This window comes from Clinocottus analis, unplaced genomic scaffold, assembly GCF_023055335.1.
Source record: "Clinocottus analis isolate CAN_PGR_092001 unplaced genomic scaffold, fCliAna1.0.p SCAF_18, whole genome shotgun sequence".
Lineage (NCBI taxonomy): Eukaryota > Metazoa > Chordata > Actinopteri > Perciformes > Cottidae > Clinocottus > Clinocottus analis.
Genome location: NW_027175909.1, coordinates 5285893 through 5305482, shown reverse-complemented (window position 1 = coordinate 5305482; position 19590 = coordinate 5285893). Strand labels below are relative to the sequence as shown.

The following is a 19590-nucleotide window of genomic DNA, read 5'->3' as shown; positions in this document are numbered from 1 at the left end:
TTCTTGACCTCGCTCTGCATATTCATTGAATATTTAATTTAACAGAGAGTGGGACTAGACTACACTTAAAACATGGATTCAAGTGATTCATTTATGCAGGTTCTGGCCCACAGATATGTTTAATATTTCAGTGCTTCCCTACAATGTATCCCAGCAGTCAAATCAAATTGGAAAATTAAATATCAAGCAGGAGCAGCTGTTGTGAATGCATTTAACAGCACAAACAAATGGAAATCATGAAAAACTCCATTACTTATTCATTAAATATCACCTTGTGCTTTTAACATAATTATTTTCCGTTCTGATAAAACAATTATTTATTCATTTTTGTTTTCCTCAGGGGCTTCCTGGACCTCCTGGTGAGAAGGGAGAGAACGGCGATGTGGGCCCCATGGTAAGCGACACATCTGCTTCTTGTAAGCACTCTAATGAACGTTGAATTCACTTTAACAACACTGTGTTTCTTTTTTGCAGGGCCCTCCTGGTCCTCCTGGTCCCAGAGGGCCTCAGGGTTCGAGTGGAGCTGATGTACGTATCGCTAATTGAGCACAATCAAAACTGTCGATGCAAGACTGTGACGCAAAGTTAACGTCATCTTTAGTCACATTATCTCATCCATCTTACATTGCAATGCCTGGACACTATCAGGCGTCCTCTCCCAAGGTCCTGGACAATGACTCATCTCTTTCTTCATTTCCCCGCTGCAGGGTCCACAAGGCCCTCCAGGTGGTGTGGGCCCCATGGGATCTGTGGGCGAGAAGGTAAGAGGCCCAACGTGGCACCCCAGGGTGTTCTGCCTGCCTAACGTGGTGTTGGGTATTAGGACGGAGGAACTGCTGAGCCACTCCAGACCATCCAGCTGCTCCTCTTTGTTAGCACATGCAGTCCATTCATTTCACATGACAAGGCTTCTTGTCTGAGTTAGGGCCTCGACACTGTGAATGTCTATTTTACAACGCTTCCAACACCATTTGTGCTTTTTACTGCCATTTGGCAGACGGCTGCACTATAAATGCTTAATGCTGTACCAGTTAAATGACTCTGGAGTATGAAAAATGAAGGGACACCAACTCTTTAAGGGGACACTTGTTATACTATAACTTTTAACTCCCTTGCATCAACTAAAGTTACAGACTTACTTCAGTTGCATGTCAAGCTTTTGTAGACACATCAAGTGTTAGTATGTATAGTAGGTCTAGTTTAAGATATATATATATGAATTTGCGAGCTCTCCATGTGTGAGGCTGAAGGTTTATCTGTCTGGACACTGACGTCTGTCTAACCACAGGGTGAACAAGGTGAGGCCGGAAACCCAGGACCACAAGGAGAGGCTGGAACCGGGGTAAGTGAGCGCTCAAGTTTGTCAAACTGAGTATGTGTTGCACGAATGTCTTACGTGTGTGTATGTGCCACCATGCCACCAAGTGCATCTTGCTTATCAACACAAATTACACATGTTAGATTCTCAGTCTTCAGCATGCCACCCACCCTTAGCATTGAATATGTGTCGGACTCTACATGAAAACCTTTTTTTTTAAAGTAGCCTGCAATGGAAGGTAGTTATATATATAGCATTATAAGGAACATCAGCAACATATGTTTGTAGGTTATCCCCAGGAAAACAGTTGCTTAATGGACCGCTTTCAGCAAATATAGTACAAAATCCAATCTAACAAGAAGGTTTTTTCTTTAGTGTGACACTTTGTATTCATCACACTGAAAGTAATTGCTCCTCACATTGAGGCTGGTAGTTCATCTCAGCAGGGCTCTTCTGCTTCTCACCCCATGCCCACCTGGCCTGCCAAATTGAGTCTCTTCCAGGACTCTTAAGACATAATTACCGAGAGGATACGCCATGGTGCTTCTGTCCTAAAGAGCAATCATGGTAGCCACCATGAAGCAAGTTGACATCAAAACAGCAGACACCCTTTGCTGAGTAGTTTTAACTGTGGTTTTGCCTGTTTTGGTGGCTACAAAGGTTGAGAAGTGAAGGACTTTAGATGTTTTGGAAGTCCTTTTTAATACCTCACATTTAGATTGTTCTGATGTACTATAGTGTTTGTGATAGTGAATGTCAAATTGTATTTGAAAAGATTCTGAAGGAGTTTATGTACATTTGCCATATCCATATGCTTTCCGGTGTTATCGCCATAGAGAGATTCATGACAATTTGTTCAGCTTTTTTAACATTTACCAAACAGCCATCATTGATGGCTCTATTAGCTCTGCCACCTCATTTATCATTATCGAGGTACAACAGCAGATTGAAAAGATGGCCCGTCTCCAGTGGGAGTGGCAGAGGAGCGTGATTACAAGCATTCATAATGTCCCCTGTTAGTTGCCATCAAACTGCTGGTGTCATTGACATTTTCAAAGTCAGTGTGCAGCTTAAGCCCCTCATCATAAGCACATTGGATGCCAATGCTTTTCAGTTATTCTTTTGTCATTTTACAAGTGTTGCATTCAGTACTGATGACATAAGGACAATTCTATTACTTCAATATAGTGAAGACATTATTTTGTATTAGTTACTACCAACAAATCTAATGGGAATTGAGAAGAAAAAATAATAGAATATCATTTACTTTATTTTAACTTCATTAATGTTGTACCGTGTAAAACATTCAACACAATTGCTGCAATAACATTTCTCTATAATTCCTTATAGCTAAAAGCTATCTGAAAACCGCAAACAATACTGATACACACTAGAAACAGTCATGGAAAATGCATTAAGCCACACACATGACACATATACAAAAGGGTGATGAAACGCTGTTAAGATGTGTGGATGTTACCATGCTGTGAAAAGACTGTGTTTTTGTAAACAATGATTAAAATGTTGATTTTAACCAGATATTTAATGCGGCTTTAGAGCTGTACAGTAGACAAACTCGACCTTGTGTTTGTCATCCTGGAAGAAGTTTGAGGAACAGAAAAAGCAACCAGCGTAAAATAAGAGCAACAAAAGGGGACATACAGGACAATCTCTGTTTTACTCGTCTGGCAATTTCCCACCAAATCACATTTCAGAGAATCTGCTGAATTCATTAACATCACATCTCAAGGCTCATGGTGCTGAAAAAAAAACACCCTGCTGCCAGTCTCATTTCACATCAGCACCGTTGACCATCCAGAGTTGTTGTCTTTTGCTACACACACTGAGAGCCGCTTTGGATCCAATCGCTCTCAGCAGCATTTGTCCACACGTCTATGTTATTGCTGCACTCTGTGGTACCGTACTGATGTGATGAATGCCTCAACCCCCCCCCCCCCCCATCACTATAGGGACCTAAAGGCGAGAGAGGAGAGAAAGGAGAGTCTGGTCCCCCTGGAGCGGCTGGACCTGCGGGTGCCAAAGGACCACCTGGAGATGACGGTCCAAAGGGCAACCCTGTAAGTCCGCCAAATACTCTCAAAACCAGAAAAAAATAAAGTGTCTGTCACTCCGGCTAACAGGCTCAAATGTGATGCTTTAAAAGAAAAGTCCTCCACTGGCCGTAAGGCTGGCAATTTTATTCTAGCACGTATTGAAGGAACTTAAAAGCCTTTTTATTGCGAGGGGATTATATTTTATGCCTGCATGGTAATGCATGCAGTGATGCTTTTTCTCATGGATTCGCAACATCATCATCAAGTCCATCAAATTGCCTTCAACGGTTGTTACCAGGTGCGCCAGGACGTCTAAATTCTTATGCATGTCCATAATACCTGTATCCTGTTTCTTTTGTTACACTGATGCATTTCAAATCCCTGCATTAAAGGGACCTGTTGGATTCCCTGGAGACCCAGGTCCTCCTGGAGAGCCAGGTGTTGCTGTAAGTATGACATCTTTAAGCAATATTCACTCTATATAGGTATAGATGATTTTGGTTATCGTATTGTGAATCATTCATAAATGAAAGAGTCTGATGGTAAAAGATAGGATAACTATTTAAAGTGACAGACATGATCTAACCAGCACATCTCTCTCTCTCACAGGGCACTGATGGAGAATCAGGAGAGAAAGGAGAGGATGGTGAAGCCGGTCAGGCGGTAAGTTGTAACACAATAATTTCACATTGTTTGGACTGAACAAATTACTGCATGAGTATAAAGCAGGTACTATACGGTTCACTTAAGAGGCTCTTTTCAAACACCTAATACAATATAATTATCATAACGATCAGCTACTTTTCACAAGTGACTAGGAATGTGTCTTGTTTGCGTTTATTTTATATTAAAGTGGTCCAACAAGATGTTGCCTGCAGTAAAAGCTGTAATTACATACAGTCAGTAAATACATTGCCCTGCATTATATTTACTACATGCTCTTGGATGTAGGGTAAATGGTCTTATCTGCTTTGCAGATTCATTAACTTTGATTAGAAATGAAGCCAAACAATAATGTCCTAGCCTTGTGTCGAGCGCAATTATTCACACTTCTTATTAACATTCATGAATGTAAATGAGCATTTGCCGATGCCAAAGAGTAACAGAAAATATTTCATTAACCCGATGAATGTTGCAAATTTTAATTTTGAATGAATTTCAAAAGTTTATGGTTGCATGCTGAAAAGCTACAGTGGGAAATTGCACTTGGGAAGGTATATAAAAAATATATTTAACTTCCTATATTCGCTCATTATTCATTGAAAGGAAAACACATCTATCCTCCTGTTATTCACATTTCTATCTGTCTGTGTACTCAACCTATAAAACAGAGTAATAACTCTGCCTTCACTTTTTAGTACAGCCAAATATTTACAAATGCAAATGATAAAAAATTGGTTTGATTGCTTGTAATTAACTCAGAGATAATTGAATGAGAGTGTGTCAGGAATCACAGTACGTGTAATGTCAGGCAGTGCACTGACTCCTCTTCCAACTTTTGTTTTTGGCTTAACTCTTCTGGACTATTCTGGGGTTGATCGTACCCTAAATGTCAATATGCTCTGTGCGTTATTGTCCTTTTGGCAGACATAAGCACGTTGCTCTCTCATCACAATTCATACAAGCGCCGACTGATTTGTTAAAACAACTTGTCTACAATGGCGCCATTCATCCCCTGTCTCCTTGCTTGTTTTCAGGGACCTCCAGGTCCATCAGGAGAAGCTGGCCCACCTGGACCACCTGGCAAGAGAGTAAGTCTGTGACCATTAAAACTAAGAGTACTGCCTTTCGTTTGAAACCGTCTGATGGTCCCCTGTTGTTGGCATTGTATTATTGCAAGAGTGAGCTGTTTTGGTATGAAAGCTCCTGCTGACGAAAGCGTTTGTTTGTGTTAAAATGATGACCCAACAAGCCTATGTGAAATGTCTTCAGCCATTTTTAAAACAGAGTGTGCGTCTGTTGGCATTGTACTCTGGCTTCATAGCCAACAGACCGGCATCCCGCCTTGCTTTGCAACAACTCCTCTGCAGCTCAATCTTGGCAGTAAAGCAGGAGAGAGTCGTTTTCATTAAAAGAAGAGTGGGGGAAACAAAGTGGGAGATTTAAGGGGTCAAGCAGATGTGCTGTCTGCAAAGAAATCTCCCTCAAAGCCTATTGAGAAACGAACAGCAGGATGTGAAAATCATGATTCTCTTTTCTTTCTTTTTTTTTTACTTCTTTTTGACTTAGCAAGAAATTGAAAAAGGGTTAAGGAAAAATAGCAGGAAAAAGGAGCTGTGGGTTGCAAACTCATGAGGGCAGTGGGAAGAAAGTGAGAGAGATATAGCAAGTCTGACACAGTATTGATCCATGGCGCTTGACTGACAGTCAGAGCAAAACAAAGGCAGAACATGGACGTGGTAAAGTTGTTAAGAAGATATGAGAGGGGAAGGGTGGGCTTCAGCAATGCCCAACAAAAAGAGAAGGAAATAAAATAAAACCTTTATTGAGTCAATTTTGATGTGATTATCATCACTGAGAGTTTTGTCAGCCTCTACCAGAGGAACTGTGTGTCTGCTTTAAGAAAACGTGAAAGGTTACGAATCAGAAAAAAACGATTTTACCACGTTAAAAGTTAAAGTTGTACAAAATCCCTCACTACTCACTATATAGTATGCTGTATAGTAAGACATATGATATCCTACAGACTGGACTCAAAGTAAACACAAACAGCCAAGTACTCCGTAATTATTAATTTGGGAAAATATGCCCCAAATTGACCACAGCATGCTGTTACTCCTTCCTTTTTTAGAGGAAGGGAACTTTCCCCACATACAACTCCCTGGACAGTTTGAAGGGAGTAATGAGTAAGAGAGGGATTTGGACACAGCCATGTGTCTATGATGTCCTCTCTTACTCTATCTCGTATCCTGCAGTATGAGGGTGAGATAACTGAGTGAAATATCAAAGCCAGCAAGCTACTCGTTGAATGCACGCATCTGGTGTGGAACATTAACATATTTCCAATATGATGGGAAGCTCAAAGTCCACATGAAAATGAGCAGCTATTCTCCTGAATTTGAAAGAAAAGTCACAATCTCAAGCGAGTGACTGCATTTCAAAGAACGACATGTCATGCATTTTTAAACCAGGGTTGATTGCTTTTCTAATATGCCCAATGAAATTTACATTCTTAGTATTTAGCATGGTATCAGCATCTGCTGCACCAAATGGCCTAGGGATTATGGTAAGGAAAAGGGCTATTTGATCACCCAGAGGTCTTTAATCGCTGAGCGGAAGAAAGGGACCTAAGATGATCCCTGCTGCTACTCGCCCGGTTGCTTCTTTGAATACATAATTCCACAGCAAGTGTTGTTTCGGATCTGTTGGCTTTTTTTTTGTGTCTTCACAGCATTTTGCATGTAGAAAATTGCAACAATCCCTAAATCTCGCCAGCACAGCCTCTCATTCTGAATAAGTCCATTTAGAACAGCAGCACCTTTTATGTTAATCTGACTGGCTGTGGCCTTAATACTGGATATGTATTAAACTTTGGTTTTTGAAAAAAATAAATATCTAAAAGTTATTAACCTCAACTGGCTTTTCGACGGTTAAGGTCACGACTTAATTAATATTTATACCTTTTATCCGTTCTAAGAAACTGGTCCCAATTTTATGCAATTAAGAACAGTAGTGAAGTGTGTGTCGTACACCTGATGCTGCAGCGCCAACAAAAGGTGCCGTGGCAACCTGAACACGATGAACACACCTACACGTTGACTCTCGCCGCCGTCCATGGCACTACAATTGAAATGGCTCTTTGTGCTGATCAAGAGCCTGCCTCTTCCCCACCAGTAAGAGGTACACATCAGGAGAAGATGAAAGCGCCAACCACGGGGGCGAGCTCACAGCACAGCCTCTCAGTCAATAGCACTCAGGCTTCCATCAGCAAAGATGAGAATGGAATTTGGATGGAGAGTGGTTTTGAAGGGGGACGACTGGAGGTGGAGTTGAAAGAAATCGTTGAGGGCCTGAGAGCTCCTGACCAGTCAGAAAAGACGACGCGCCAACCCTTAGTGCGACTGGAAAAGGCTGTGTGTATTCCCATGTTGCTACACTGCGGGATTGTATGTTTTTGTGGGCAGACAAGTCCCTCAAAAAGATCTTGATAACTGTAGTAGTGCAGATTCAAGGGCATCGGATTATCATCTGTTTGAAGACAGCGTCCACCAAGTACTTGTCAGGCAAGGCGATTGTTCAATATGAAATCTAATAAAAATGTAAGTGAAATGCCAAAAGGGGACCTGAGTTATTTTTTGACATTTCCAACCTTAATTTGACAGAGGAACGTTTAGAAATAGGGAGGGGTGGAGGAGGGATATGACACGCTACGAAGGTCACGAAGCAGAAATCGAACCGAGGGCGTTTGCGGTTACGTAGCCGACCCCGTGACCACGGGGTACCAAGGTGCTTCCTTAGTGCTGATCATTTCTTTCTGCTTACTGATGTGAGCCTCTGAAATACTGTGGAAGGTCAACGATGAACATTCACTTTTGTTGTGTTTGCGCAGTGTTGTTGTACAGGAAGTGTGTGTTGATGCTGTGTTGAAACGCTAAAGCGTGTCCTGTCGTCCATCTCAGGGGCCTGCGGGGACCGCTGGTGCAGAGGGCAGGCAAGGAGAGAAGGGCGCCAAGGTAACCCAATCTACTCATCTTCCCCACAGTACAGTCGTCTCAGCAAGTCCTTTGGGTGCTCACCGTGTCCCCGTTGTTCCCGTGTTTGAATTAAAAGCACAAAACGCAGAAGTAATTTAATTTCCACCATGGATTAGATTTCAAATTTATGGATGCAGAAAATAAACACCAGAATAAGATTGACTTGTTTCTTGCTTTGAATCAGACCCAAATGAAGTTCTTCTGAGCTTGTTTTCCAACAATCTCCTTGTTTCATCAGTGTCTAAATCTATATATATGATCTGTTGCTTCGTCCATGGGCAGTATCGATCACCACCAGCATGTGCACGCTGAATATAAATGAAATTTACTACAAAAACACAACTCTCTTCTCAACTAATCTGGCCAATCGATGTAGAACTGAATTTTTCATTACACTATACTACTTTGTTGTGTCAGGATTGTGAACTGTTTATATACTTTGCAATGAAAGATTACTTTGATCAAAATCTGAATCTTGAAAATTCCTAGAAACAGAGTTAAAGCTGTGGTTGTAATAATCTCAGAGAAGTAGTTCAGACCACTTTGCTTTCAGCCTGTAAAAACCTTGCAGCTCAAACTTGATATCATATTTTTATGCGCTCTGTCTAGTCTTTGAATATTGACATAGCTCCGATTACAGTTAGCTATGGCACGACTCTGATCCAGAGCCACAGGCCGTACTCATTTTATCATGAACCTATGAAAACACTGCAAGATGTAGCCCCGTGTGTCCTTGTGCCTCTTCTGAACCTCATTTGGAGGAAAAGGAGCATTTTTGCTCATTTGATAACTCTAACTCTTGTTTACTTGTCCCAATTTCCCGATTTACACACTTTATCTACTGTCTCAGCATAATTTAAAGCTAACAGCAGCCGGCCGCTAAATTCAAATACGAATACTCTTGGATACCAAGAAAGTCTCCGAAGCAAACCTGACAACCACAAACCAAGTTTTCTTTATGTGATGCAGAGTTTAGGATTCGTACAAGAAGATTTTATTCTATACCATTATCAAACACGACAAATTATTTTATTATCTAGATTTTTGTAAAGAAGCAAATATACCGCTGTCAGTTGTATCTTGCTATAGAGGCTTCACTTTGTTTAAAAGCTGCAATGTCTCACAAAAGGTCATTGATCACAAGATATGAATCTCAAAAAAACAGCATTGATGCAAATGCATTAATGCATGTGAGGTGTACGCTACTTTCAACCAGGCAAAGTAAGCTTAAACTCCTGAATTGTTATATTTGTTTAACCTGAGTCATGCTTTCACAACTTTTGAATACAGGGTGAGTCCGGTTCTGAGGGTCCAGCGGGCAAGACCGGTCCGGTTGGACCACAGGGACCTTCAGGAAAGCCCGGCCCAGAGGGTCTGCGTGGAATCCCTGGTCCTGTGGTAAGTCTGAGCAACGACAGCGACCTTTCCCTGTGATACGCTGCATATGCATGCAACTCCACTCTCAAACACAGACACACACCCACAGTGTGCACACATTAAAGGTACGATGATAGACTTCATGGAATAATCAATACACCCATTTGGCTTACACATTAGTTTCGCTTGTTTATTCCAGCACTCTTTTTTGGCCTGTTTGGGCTATTAATCATCATGCTGAGCACAGCAAATCAATGGCAGGCCAGAGAAAATACAGCAGGCTATAATGCTCACCGCAATTGAATGACTTTTCACAGGGTGAACAAGGACTGCCCGGCTCCTCAGGACAAGATGGCCCACCTGGTCCCATGGTTAGTGTGTTTAATATCTCTCTCCCTCTTGCTCACATTATCCATCCAGCTGGAGTTGGAGTATTTCAGTCTGGTTAAACAAAGACAGCTAGACACTGCCTACAAGTCATATCTGTCATACATGGATGTTTGTATCTGTTTCTCTCAATATAAAGTGTGATTTTTATGCCTCGCTTTTATCCCTGTTCATGTTTCTCCTGTCCTTATTTTCAGCACCATGTCCCGTCTACTTGTTTCTTTAATTTTCCTGCAAAATTGATTTGTAACTTCTCTTATCGTTGTCTAGGGTCCTCCTGGTCTTCCTGGCCTGAAAGGTGACCCCGGGTCTAAAGGTGAAAAGGTGAGCGTAGCCTCTTTTCTTGTGTCGCACCCCAAGCTGTTTCATTCCCCAGTTTCCAAATAAGCTGGAAGACAAACAGGAAAGCAGTGAAAGGAACCTCGGGATCGTGATCTAAGTTCAGACTCAGGTCAAGGCTGCCCACCACGAGCACAACGCTTCCACGGTTGCAATTGATCAAAAGCGAGACAGCTTTTAGAATTACAAAGCTGCGTTTATAATAGCTCTTATGTTAACATTCAGAAAACAAAATGTGTTTTTGCCATAGCTGCTGTAAAAGACGAACCTCAATGTGATGGAATAGGCAGCTCAATGTGATGTATCACTCTAATCTGTCTAATCTTGCTCTTTTCTTCGCTGCCACTGTCAAATTTGCTGGTGAAATATAACTGCAAAGGATATTCAGACAGCACGCATTACTCTATCTAAATTGCCTCCCACACACTGACATGATGGCTTGAGAGAGAGCAGTTTAAGAGCATACAATGGAGGCGCCGCGGTGCGAGTTGTGCGTTTTTAATGCTGTCAAATCATTGGCCCCGGTAAGAGAGCTTGGCTATTTCAAAGTCATCATCTTTGTGTTGTGAATTGTTTGTGAGTATTGTCTTTTTTGTAAGTTTCCCTTGTACGAGGCATTTCAATTATAAAGCCTGAGGATTTGTATTATAATGAAACGTCACTCTTCACAGCCTCCCAATGCGCATTTCAGTTTTTGAGGGGAAAAAAAAACCATTGGAGTTTTGCCCACGTGAGACATGTAGGCAAGAGCTTTAGAGTTTGAGTAAAGCCAAAGTCAAAGAGACATTGCTGTTGACATTGCAGTCGTCTTTAACGTTAACTTTGTCCTTCAGGGTCATCCAGGTTTGATCGGCCTCATCGGACCCCCTGGTGAGCAAGGAGAGAAGGGAGACCGAGGTTTGCCCGGGCCCCAAGGTTCTCCAGGTGGCAAAGGCGACGGTGTAAGTAGTTAATATGCTCCATTCCCACGTTGGCCTTCGGGCCGCTTGCACCTCCACCTCCTGCACCTCCACCTCCTGCACCTCCACTGTGGCCAAAGGTGTTACCACAGCTGCAGAGCAGAGCTCACCTGCACAGCTCTGCACATCTCTTCCCTCACAATATCCACAAAGAGCAAACGCTCTGTTGGTTTAAGCTTTTGACAGATTGTGAGGCATCTTGTTTGAACTTTTGATCTCCCTTACACTGTTAGCACATATTTTAAATTGTAAAACCTCCATCCATTGTGATCCCTTTATGTCTATTGGATGCCTGCTATAATAATATACCTGCATTGTGGAAAACTCTGAAAGGAGTTTCCTTTTCATTAAAATATAGATGTATTTTTCTCAACCATTGAGACAGGAATCAGTAGCGACAGAAGGTTGAAGCTCAGTCTCGATAAAGGACTCGTGACAGCCTTCATCCATTTTAAATAAACATTGCAGAACAACTGAATGTGCTATTCTGTCCTGCTGCGGCCTTTGTACTTCCTTGGCTTAGTGATTTAAGATGATGTATTGATTAGGAAGCTGGACATTAAGCCTAATGAAATCATAAGATCCCCTTTTCTCAGAGCACGAGGGCTTCAAAAAAGTTTTCACTCACTTTACCATTTTTTTTTAAGGATTGAAGATAGGCCTGCAACACGAACTTGCCCGGCGGCTTTTTTTAACCTGTGGAGATGTTTGTCTTTATTTCCTGATAAAATTGAGGCATTGGATTGTGAATTGCTGGGTTCAAAAAATTCACAGTAACAGTGTTTGGCCTTTTCTGGATTGCTAAAATAAACACATCCATATGAAAGCACATTATGAGTTTGCTCATCTCATACACTATGTGTGTGTGTATATATATATATATATATATATATATATATATATATATATATATATATATATATATATATATATATATATATATATATATAAAGAGAAGCTAGGCTATACTGGTCCTTTGCCAGTGTATCTCCTTGCTTTTTCTTTTCACTCATTATTCAAGCCTCACAGTAATACTTCTATCTCCATGGATTCTTTGTTATATATCTGACTTCTGCTTTCATCTCATCTTTTCACAGGGCATCGGTGGATCCTCCGGTCCTCTCGGTCCCCCAGGTTCTCCTGGTCTGCCTGTAAGTCTTTTACTGATTCAGTCTTTCGTTCAGATTCTGCACTGATAGAATGACTTATTATGTCCTATCTTGTGCAGGGCCCTCAAGGTCCCAAAGGATCCAAGGGTTCAAGTGTGAGTACTATCTTGGTTTTTAAAATCATTTTGTCACTGTGTATGTTAGATTTATCTGAGATGACATGTTTCTATGCATGTTTTTTTTCCCAGGGGCCTGCTGGTACAAAAGGAGACACTGGTTCAATTGGTCCTCCTGGTCCTCCTGTGAGTATTAAAGACCACTACTGTTGCCTATTTTACCACTAAGTTAAAATTGTAGCATGCTACAACATCTACAGTATGTCTTTTGGTATGAAATCTTTAACCGCTTTTCCCACCACACCCTCCAGGGCCCACCAGGTGAAGTCATCCAGCCCCTGCCCATCCAGTCGCCCAGGAAGACCAAGCGCTCCAGTGACATGCAGTCGGACGCAGCAGCATCAATCATGGACTACGGCGAGGGCATGGAGGACATCTTCGGCTCACTCAACAACCTCAAACAGGACATTGAACGCATGAAATACCCCATGGGCACACAAAACAACCCTGCAAGGACATGCAAAGACCTGCAGCTCTGCCACCCAGAGTTCCCTGATGGTAAGCTCAGTCTAAGCAGGCGTGTTTGACATGAAGGTAAAGACATGATTAAAGAGAATTGTATATACAAACACAGTAAATCACAGGAGTCAGGATGCACTGAGCGTCATCACTCTCTGTAATTGAGACACTACAGATTCTCTCCATTTTGCTCAACGTTTGTGTTGGTCAAGACACCTGTTTTTGTGAAAGACAAACTTTTTTGTAGAAAGCCGTGATTGAGAACACTGCTCAGAGAAGATTGGACTCATCAGTGTTAGACCGTTTCCCATTTTTCCTTTGGTGTCTTTGGGTTTGTCTATTTTGGTAAATATGTGTATACTAAGTCATTTGACACGACCTCTGAGCCCTCAGTTTTCTCAGTACCATTAAGGGCGATCAACCTGCAAAGTGGATTAATGAGACTGATAAAAGGTTTTCATTTACAGCAATATGGAAATCTTCACTCATTTTACTTCCGTTGAGGAAAATTGAGTTAAAAACTGTTACACATAAATTATATCCAGCTTCAGGCATGACAACACGTCATCTATCTGTGTATAAACCATAACAATCAGCAGCAAATTGCTTTAAAGCAGAATTTCACATAGGATCAAGAAATGCTCGCACACTTATTTCTGAAAAGTAGCTTTAATCCATTTTCTCTGGATGCCAGTAGAACAGGGTGTTTGAGTGTGCTTGGTTCTCCGTAGGCGAATATTGGATTGATCCAAACCAAGGCTGCTCTGGGGATTCCTTCAAAGTCTACTGTAACTTCACCGCCGGGGGCGAAACCTGCATCTATCCAGATAAGAAGTCGAATGGAGTAAGTGACTTTGGATTTGTACCCACAAGATTCATAACAGCCTGTTTCTAATCATCATTCCTCCTCAAATATTAAGTCATCATGTTAAACCAACAAACCAACAAACAGGCTGAAGTTGTCAAAGGCACCCATTTGATTTGCTTCAGGGCTAAGCTTTTACAGATTTGATATTCACTTTTGTGTAAACAGCACAAAAAACCCACCAAAAGGCCAATACTACAGAAAGATTTGACTCGATGAAATTTGTGAAAACAGTTTGCCAAAGATATTAAAATGACATACAAGTTTATCTTCTGCTCCCAGATGACACACTTTGATGCTTCCCTTTAGGCTTAGCTTTCTACAACATTGTAATGTTCACATCATAATTTCAAAGAAAAGATAATGCCCATGATAATGTCTCTTATTAATCTGCGCTGTCTGGTGTTGTGTTTCACAGGTCAGATTATCTTCATGGCCCAAGGAAGTCCCTGGGACATGGTTCAGTGAATTTAAGCGTGGTAAAATAGTAAGTCCGCCTCCTTCAGTTTACCACACAAAACAGAAACAACTTGACTCGGGTCTAAACTAAATGGATCGCTCCATCTCTCCGATGTATTGTACCTGTGCAGGAACACTGCAAAATGGCAAACAGCTGCTAATAGACTGAAATAGCATCACCGCCCATGAAATTGTAAGGCAGTGACCTGAAGTTGCTTCCCGTAAAGAACTCTGAAAATGCCTAATGGTTAAAGTGTGTCCGTACTTCAGGCACAGCTGAGCAAAGGGAATTCATAATGCAAGAGCTATGCTTTTATTATGAACACCATTGGCTTAGTTAAAATAATCTACATCCTTTTGAACTAATGCCTCATTTTCAGTTATTGTCATTACTCATTACAATGCGTGGGCTGTTTTATAAAGGAGAGAGCATCAATAAAACATTACAGAGGACTCCAACAGGATGCCTCAGTATTTTAGCATTCCAGTAGACCCCTCTCTGCCCTTGAACAGTTAAAATCATCCCAGTACACATCAGTTACTATTTCTTGTCTTCAGAAATGAAAGAAACAAGTTTTGCCCGGCTCCATCAGACTGGTGTCATGCTGATGTATTTCAACCGAGACAAGGCTTTAAAGGACTGACTGTGACAGAACATTGCGCAGTACAGTACATCTGGTCGCTCTTTCAATGCACGTTTGCAGACACGGTTCTCTCAAAGTCAATGATCCAGTCGGGTTCTGTTGACCTCTTGTTACTCTCGATTCAAGCTTTTGTTATCAGAGATTATTTTCAAAGGCGTCGGCGCTCAGTGGCACAGTTGGAGTTGCAATGCCCGCGTGGCGTTTTTCATGTGTCGGCTAAACTCTCGTGCTCGTTGACTGCAGGGAAGTGAAGAAACGATTGGTTGGTTGTACGTTCACCAGAATCCTGCAGCAACGGTGAACTGTAGTCAATGAGCTGCTGGACGGCGAAGGCCGGAGGCTCCTCCCCTTTCTGCTCCATACAGCGCTATTTCTTAATTTACATTATTGAATTTGTTTAGTATCAAAATTGCAACAAATTAAAAAAAAACACTCTATGGGGTCCCAAAGAAACTTTTTCTCCATATATTTACACATTTCTATTCTTATATTGCTTGTGTTTTATAATATATAGGCTCATGTTTGCTCTCTCTTTGCCCACCTACAGTTTTCCTATGTTGACGTGGAAGGAAACTCAATAAACATGGTACAGATGACCTTCCTCAGACTACTGACAGCCTCTGCCAGGCAAAACTTCACCTACAGCTGCCACCAGTCCGTGGCGTGGCACGACGCCACCAGCGACAGCTACGACAAGGGGCTGCGCTTCCTGGGTGCCAACGATGAGGAGATGTCCTACGACAATAACCCTTACATCAAGGCCCTCTCAGACAGTTGTGCGGTAAGCCCGAGGACAATCTTTCATGAAATGATGTCACATTAGTGGTGAAACAATGAAGAGCAGTAAACTATTATTGTCGCTGATGACAGCTTATGCCTGTGAAAAGCCTGACTCTGAAGCGAGCCGACTGATCTGATGATCAGCATGAACACAGTGAAAGGTTTTGTGCAGTTAGAAACATGTGACAGCAATGTGTGCTTTGGCATTTGTGTGTCTAATGGCTTCCTCTTTGTGTCCTTGTCTCTCTTGTTGCAGACGAGGAAGGGCTACGGAAAGACTGTGATGGAGATTAATACTCCCAAAATCGATCAGGTTCCCATCATCGATGTCATGTTGACTGACTTTGGGGACCCGAACCAGAAGTTTGGGTTTGAAGTTGGGCCCATCTGCTTCCTTGGCTAAATAAAAATGATAAAAAGAAAAAAAAAAGGACTTGATGGGGCCAGCAAAGAAAGTCAAGTTGAGACGTTTTGGGAACCACCAAACCCCATTTCTAGCCCCCCACCCTATTCTATGCCACATGCAAGTTTTGAATAAGAGATGGTGTAGCAAACATGTCTTTCCATGTATGTACGTGTAACCCAGGAAAATACTTGTTGCCCTTGTAGGGCTCGAACCACATGACTTAACCACGTTATGGAGCAAAGGTGAAGGACATTTGAACGTGTGGCGGAGGAGGGTGAATCGGAGGTAACCAGGAGGGGGTCAGGCGACATTTGGGGACACGAACCTCCTCTGTGGATTCTCTAGGTGCTGTATGAAAATGACTACAATGGTGCTTGTTCAAAACACACACAAAAATAAAGAGGTGCTAAGAAAGAAGGTGTATTTTGATAATTATAAAAGAAAACTGTAATTATTATTTTGTACAATACTGTTATTTCTGAATCCACTTTCAAAACTTGCATGTGTATTCGATTCTGCTTCCGGCTCTTTAATTTCAATGTTGGTTCAAAGATATACAGTGTAAGTTAAAGACATCATCCAATCAAATACATTTATAATTACATTTTTTGTCCAACACATACTGTGTATTTGTCATGAAGCAAATAAAGTGAGCATTCAAACAATTCTCTATTTCTAAATTAGACTGTATTCCCTTTGTATATATTGATAGTCCAAAGCTTGAGGTTATCTGCTGTTTTGCCCTTGTGACCGGAGGTGAAACAGCTGGAAGTATCACACCAGCACGTAGACGGCAACATCTCCCACTAATGTTGTGATCCTGTGCTCGTAGGAAGCAATCATGGCATTCATTTTTCCTTTATTTAATTCTATTTGTTGTTTTTTTTCTGTTTATTTTTCTGACAGGCTTTTATTTTGGTTGTATACCTCAAACTTTCTTGATAACCTGTAAGATGCAAGGATGTTATGCCCTGTATATACCTTGGTTAAGCAATTAAGTTTATATATTTGGGTGGGGATTTTTTAAAGAGAGAAATACGTTAACTGTTAGACATCCACTGTTCAAATCCTTCTGTGAATGCAATGAGAAGCCCTTTAGGTGACCCATTTTTGTAACTACAATGAGAAAAATGTTTTAATGTGCTTTTTATAGTTCATTTAAATATTAAAAACTGGATTCTAAACAACAGTGAACTGAATGTCTCAATGGTTTGTGTAACATGACTTTGCGGTAGATCTAATGCTTAAAATCACGGATCTTTTGCTTCAATAAGACTCTGGGCCGGTGCAACGCCATCTCTCTTGAAACCAATAAAGAACCACCTCACCTTAGCTTCCTCTCATTCTGAGTACATGAATAAAATGTCTCCTTTTTGTCCTAGAAAGAATTAAAACAATGCCTCATTCAAACGTTCCTACATTTGCTGCTTATTTCCGTTGTGCATCTGAGAAGGTATGGCTCTGGACTTGTATAGTATATTTTGTATAGTTCACTATCTGACAAGTTTGCCTTTTCAAAAAGCGCTCACACACAAAGCCCTTTAACTCCACTGAATACTTTTTTTTGAGGTATTCAGATAGTATCAAATATAAAGGCTTATTTTACAGAATAGAGGGAAAGTCTCCAACAGAGTGGAGAATGACTGTGAATTCCTTTCTATGACAAAACCCTTCATACCAAATCTGAATTTCAATTTGGCCATAGAGCTATGTGGGATTTGTCTTCATCACCTTTAAATTACCTGTGAGTGCTCTGATTGTTTCCTCACAGAAAAACTGCACGTGTGACTTCTGAGTGAGAACATTGGGAAATTGTGTCTGACAATGCTGCGTGGCTTGGTGGGGGAAAGAGGTTTGTTTGTCTGCGGCAAAGCACAGGAAGGGAGAACTGCAATCTGTATCGTGGTGATTACGTGCAGATGTGACAACACTCACATCTGACCGGTAAATATATAAAGACTGCAAAAGAAGAAAACCTTGCCTGGCTCTGTCTAAAGGCAACAGAATCTGCCCACCAGCACCTCTGAAGCTGGTTTAATTAAACCATAAAAAGACCAAAGAGTAAAAACAATAGGCGACGGCATGACCCGCCTCCCTCTGCCCCTGATTGGCTCATCCTGGTATTCTTTATATTCCATCTAATCTCACGCCGGTAGCCAATCAGGGGCAGGGGGCGGTTCAGAAAAACTATTTGGCAGACCGGACCTTCCCGGGTGGGACCAGTACTTTCCTGGAATCTCGGCCGGTTGCTTGGCAACTGCTCCCGGCCACAACTAGTCCTGTACATCGTCTCTGTCGTGAAGCGCTGGCCAGTTTCTGTACAAATCAAACAACCGAGACATACATTGGTACAGTAATTAGTGGGAAGGCTGATTTTGAGATCCTCTTCTCAGACATCAACGCTTCTCTCAGCTGACCGGCTGCTGGGGCGTCACGCTCCTCTGTAGTGAACAGACATGCAAGTGGTACTTCCATCCAACTGTCGGCAAGGAAGTGAATAAACGAATTTCCTGAAATGTCAAACGACTGCTTCAAGTTTCCATCCCTGCCCCTTTACCGAGAAGACTTCTTTGGAGTATTTCTAATGATGAACCTTTTACACCTGTGCTGGTTGTTACACCCAGATGACTGCAGCTCCTCGTCTCGCCCTGAAATTATGATGGGGAGGAAGAAAAAAAAAGAAGAAAAAAAAAAAAAACAGGCCAAATTAGTATTCAGTCCTCTCGAGGCTCCTTCAAAGAAATGTAAGTGATGGGCTGAGTCACCTCAAAGGATTGACCACTGCTAAACCTTTTATTTTCTCCTGGAAGAGTGCAAAAGAAATCCACATAATAACAACTGACAGGTCTGTGCTGAGCAAAAGAAATGGACTTTGCTATCCCGTTTTATCTTTCTTTCTTTGGAGAAAGGACCAAAGAGAATACTCATGTAGAACCGAACACAGGGAAAGCAATCAAGAAACCCTCCCCATTGGCTTCAGAGGAGAATTCAGCCCCACATTCATGGTACTTTACAACTAGCTTTAGAGTAAATACTGTGTTTATCTCTGGAGATTACGGTACTTGCATCCTTAATGGGTCTTTTTACATATTCAGGATGTACAATTTATTTAAAGGAAGCAATCAAACTTCTTTGAGTTGTTGTGGAAGATCATAGTAATAATCCCTACATTATCATATAAATAAGTGTCAGCCCACACGACATGATGCGCCTTTCTTTCTTTTTTTTTTTTACCATTCTGGATTGTTTCAAATACAGAAAGCGAGAAGAGAAGAAGAAGCCACGGCTGAACAGGCAATGATATCAACTCAAAGAAAGGCCTTCTTTATTAATTGTAAATCAATGGAAATAAATCACCACGTTGACACGGTTCGACTGACTGATGATTGCTTACGAGGACGCTGCATAAACACGACAACAAACGCGAACGATAATCTTCTTGAAAGATGCCACATTAAGATGTCATGAGGCAAACACCCCTCCCTCTCTGGTCTAGTGTCTCCAGCAGCTGTCTTACATAACACATCCCATCTTTACCCTCCGGATCACAGTGACCAACCTGAC

The 19590-nt window shown here is 41.6% G+C and overlaps 1 protein-coding gene across 1 annotated transcript in view; it reads left to right on the top strand.

Moving 5' to 3' along the window:
- col11a1a (collagen, type XI, alpha 1a) overlaps positions 1–17195 on the top strand; it is a 74224-nt gene extending 57029 nt beyond the window's left edge. The window contains exons 47-67 of the mRNA XM_068582226.1: positions 341–394; positions 475–528; positions 708–761; positions 1289–1342; positions 3289–3396; positions 3765–3818; positions 3982–4035; positions 5070–5123; positions 7992–8045; positions 9357–9464; positions 9761–9814; positions 10101–10154; positions 11003–11110; positions 12226–12279; positions 12357–12392; positions 12486–12539; positions 12665–12911; positions 13604–13716; positions 14156–14224; positions 15388–15621; positions 15877–17195. Of these exons, the coding sequence (XP_068438327.1) occupies positions 341–394; positions 475–528; positions 708–761; positions 1289–1342; positions 3289–3396; positions 3765–3818; positions 3982–4035; positions 5070–5123; positions 7992–8045; positions 9357–9464; positions 9761–9814; positions 10101–10154; positions 11003–11110; positions 12226–12279; positions 12357–12392; positions 12486–12539; positions 12665–12911; positions 13604–13716; positions 14156–14224; positions 15388–15621; positions 15877–16023 (1818 nt within the window). The 3' untranslated portion in view covers positions 16024–17195. The remainder of the gene's footprint in view (positions 1–340; positions 395–474; positions 529–707; positions 762–1288; positions 1343–3288; positions 3397–3764; positions 3819–3981; positions 4036–5069; positions 5124–7991; positions 8046–9356; positions 9465–9760; positions 9815–10100; positions 10155–11002; positions 11111–12225; positions 12280–12356; positions 12393–12485; positions 12540–12664; positions 12912–13603; positions 13717–14155; positions 14225–15387; positions 15622–15876) is intronic.
- The last annotated feature ends 2395 nt before the right edge of the window (positions 17196–19590 follow it).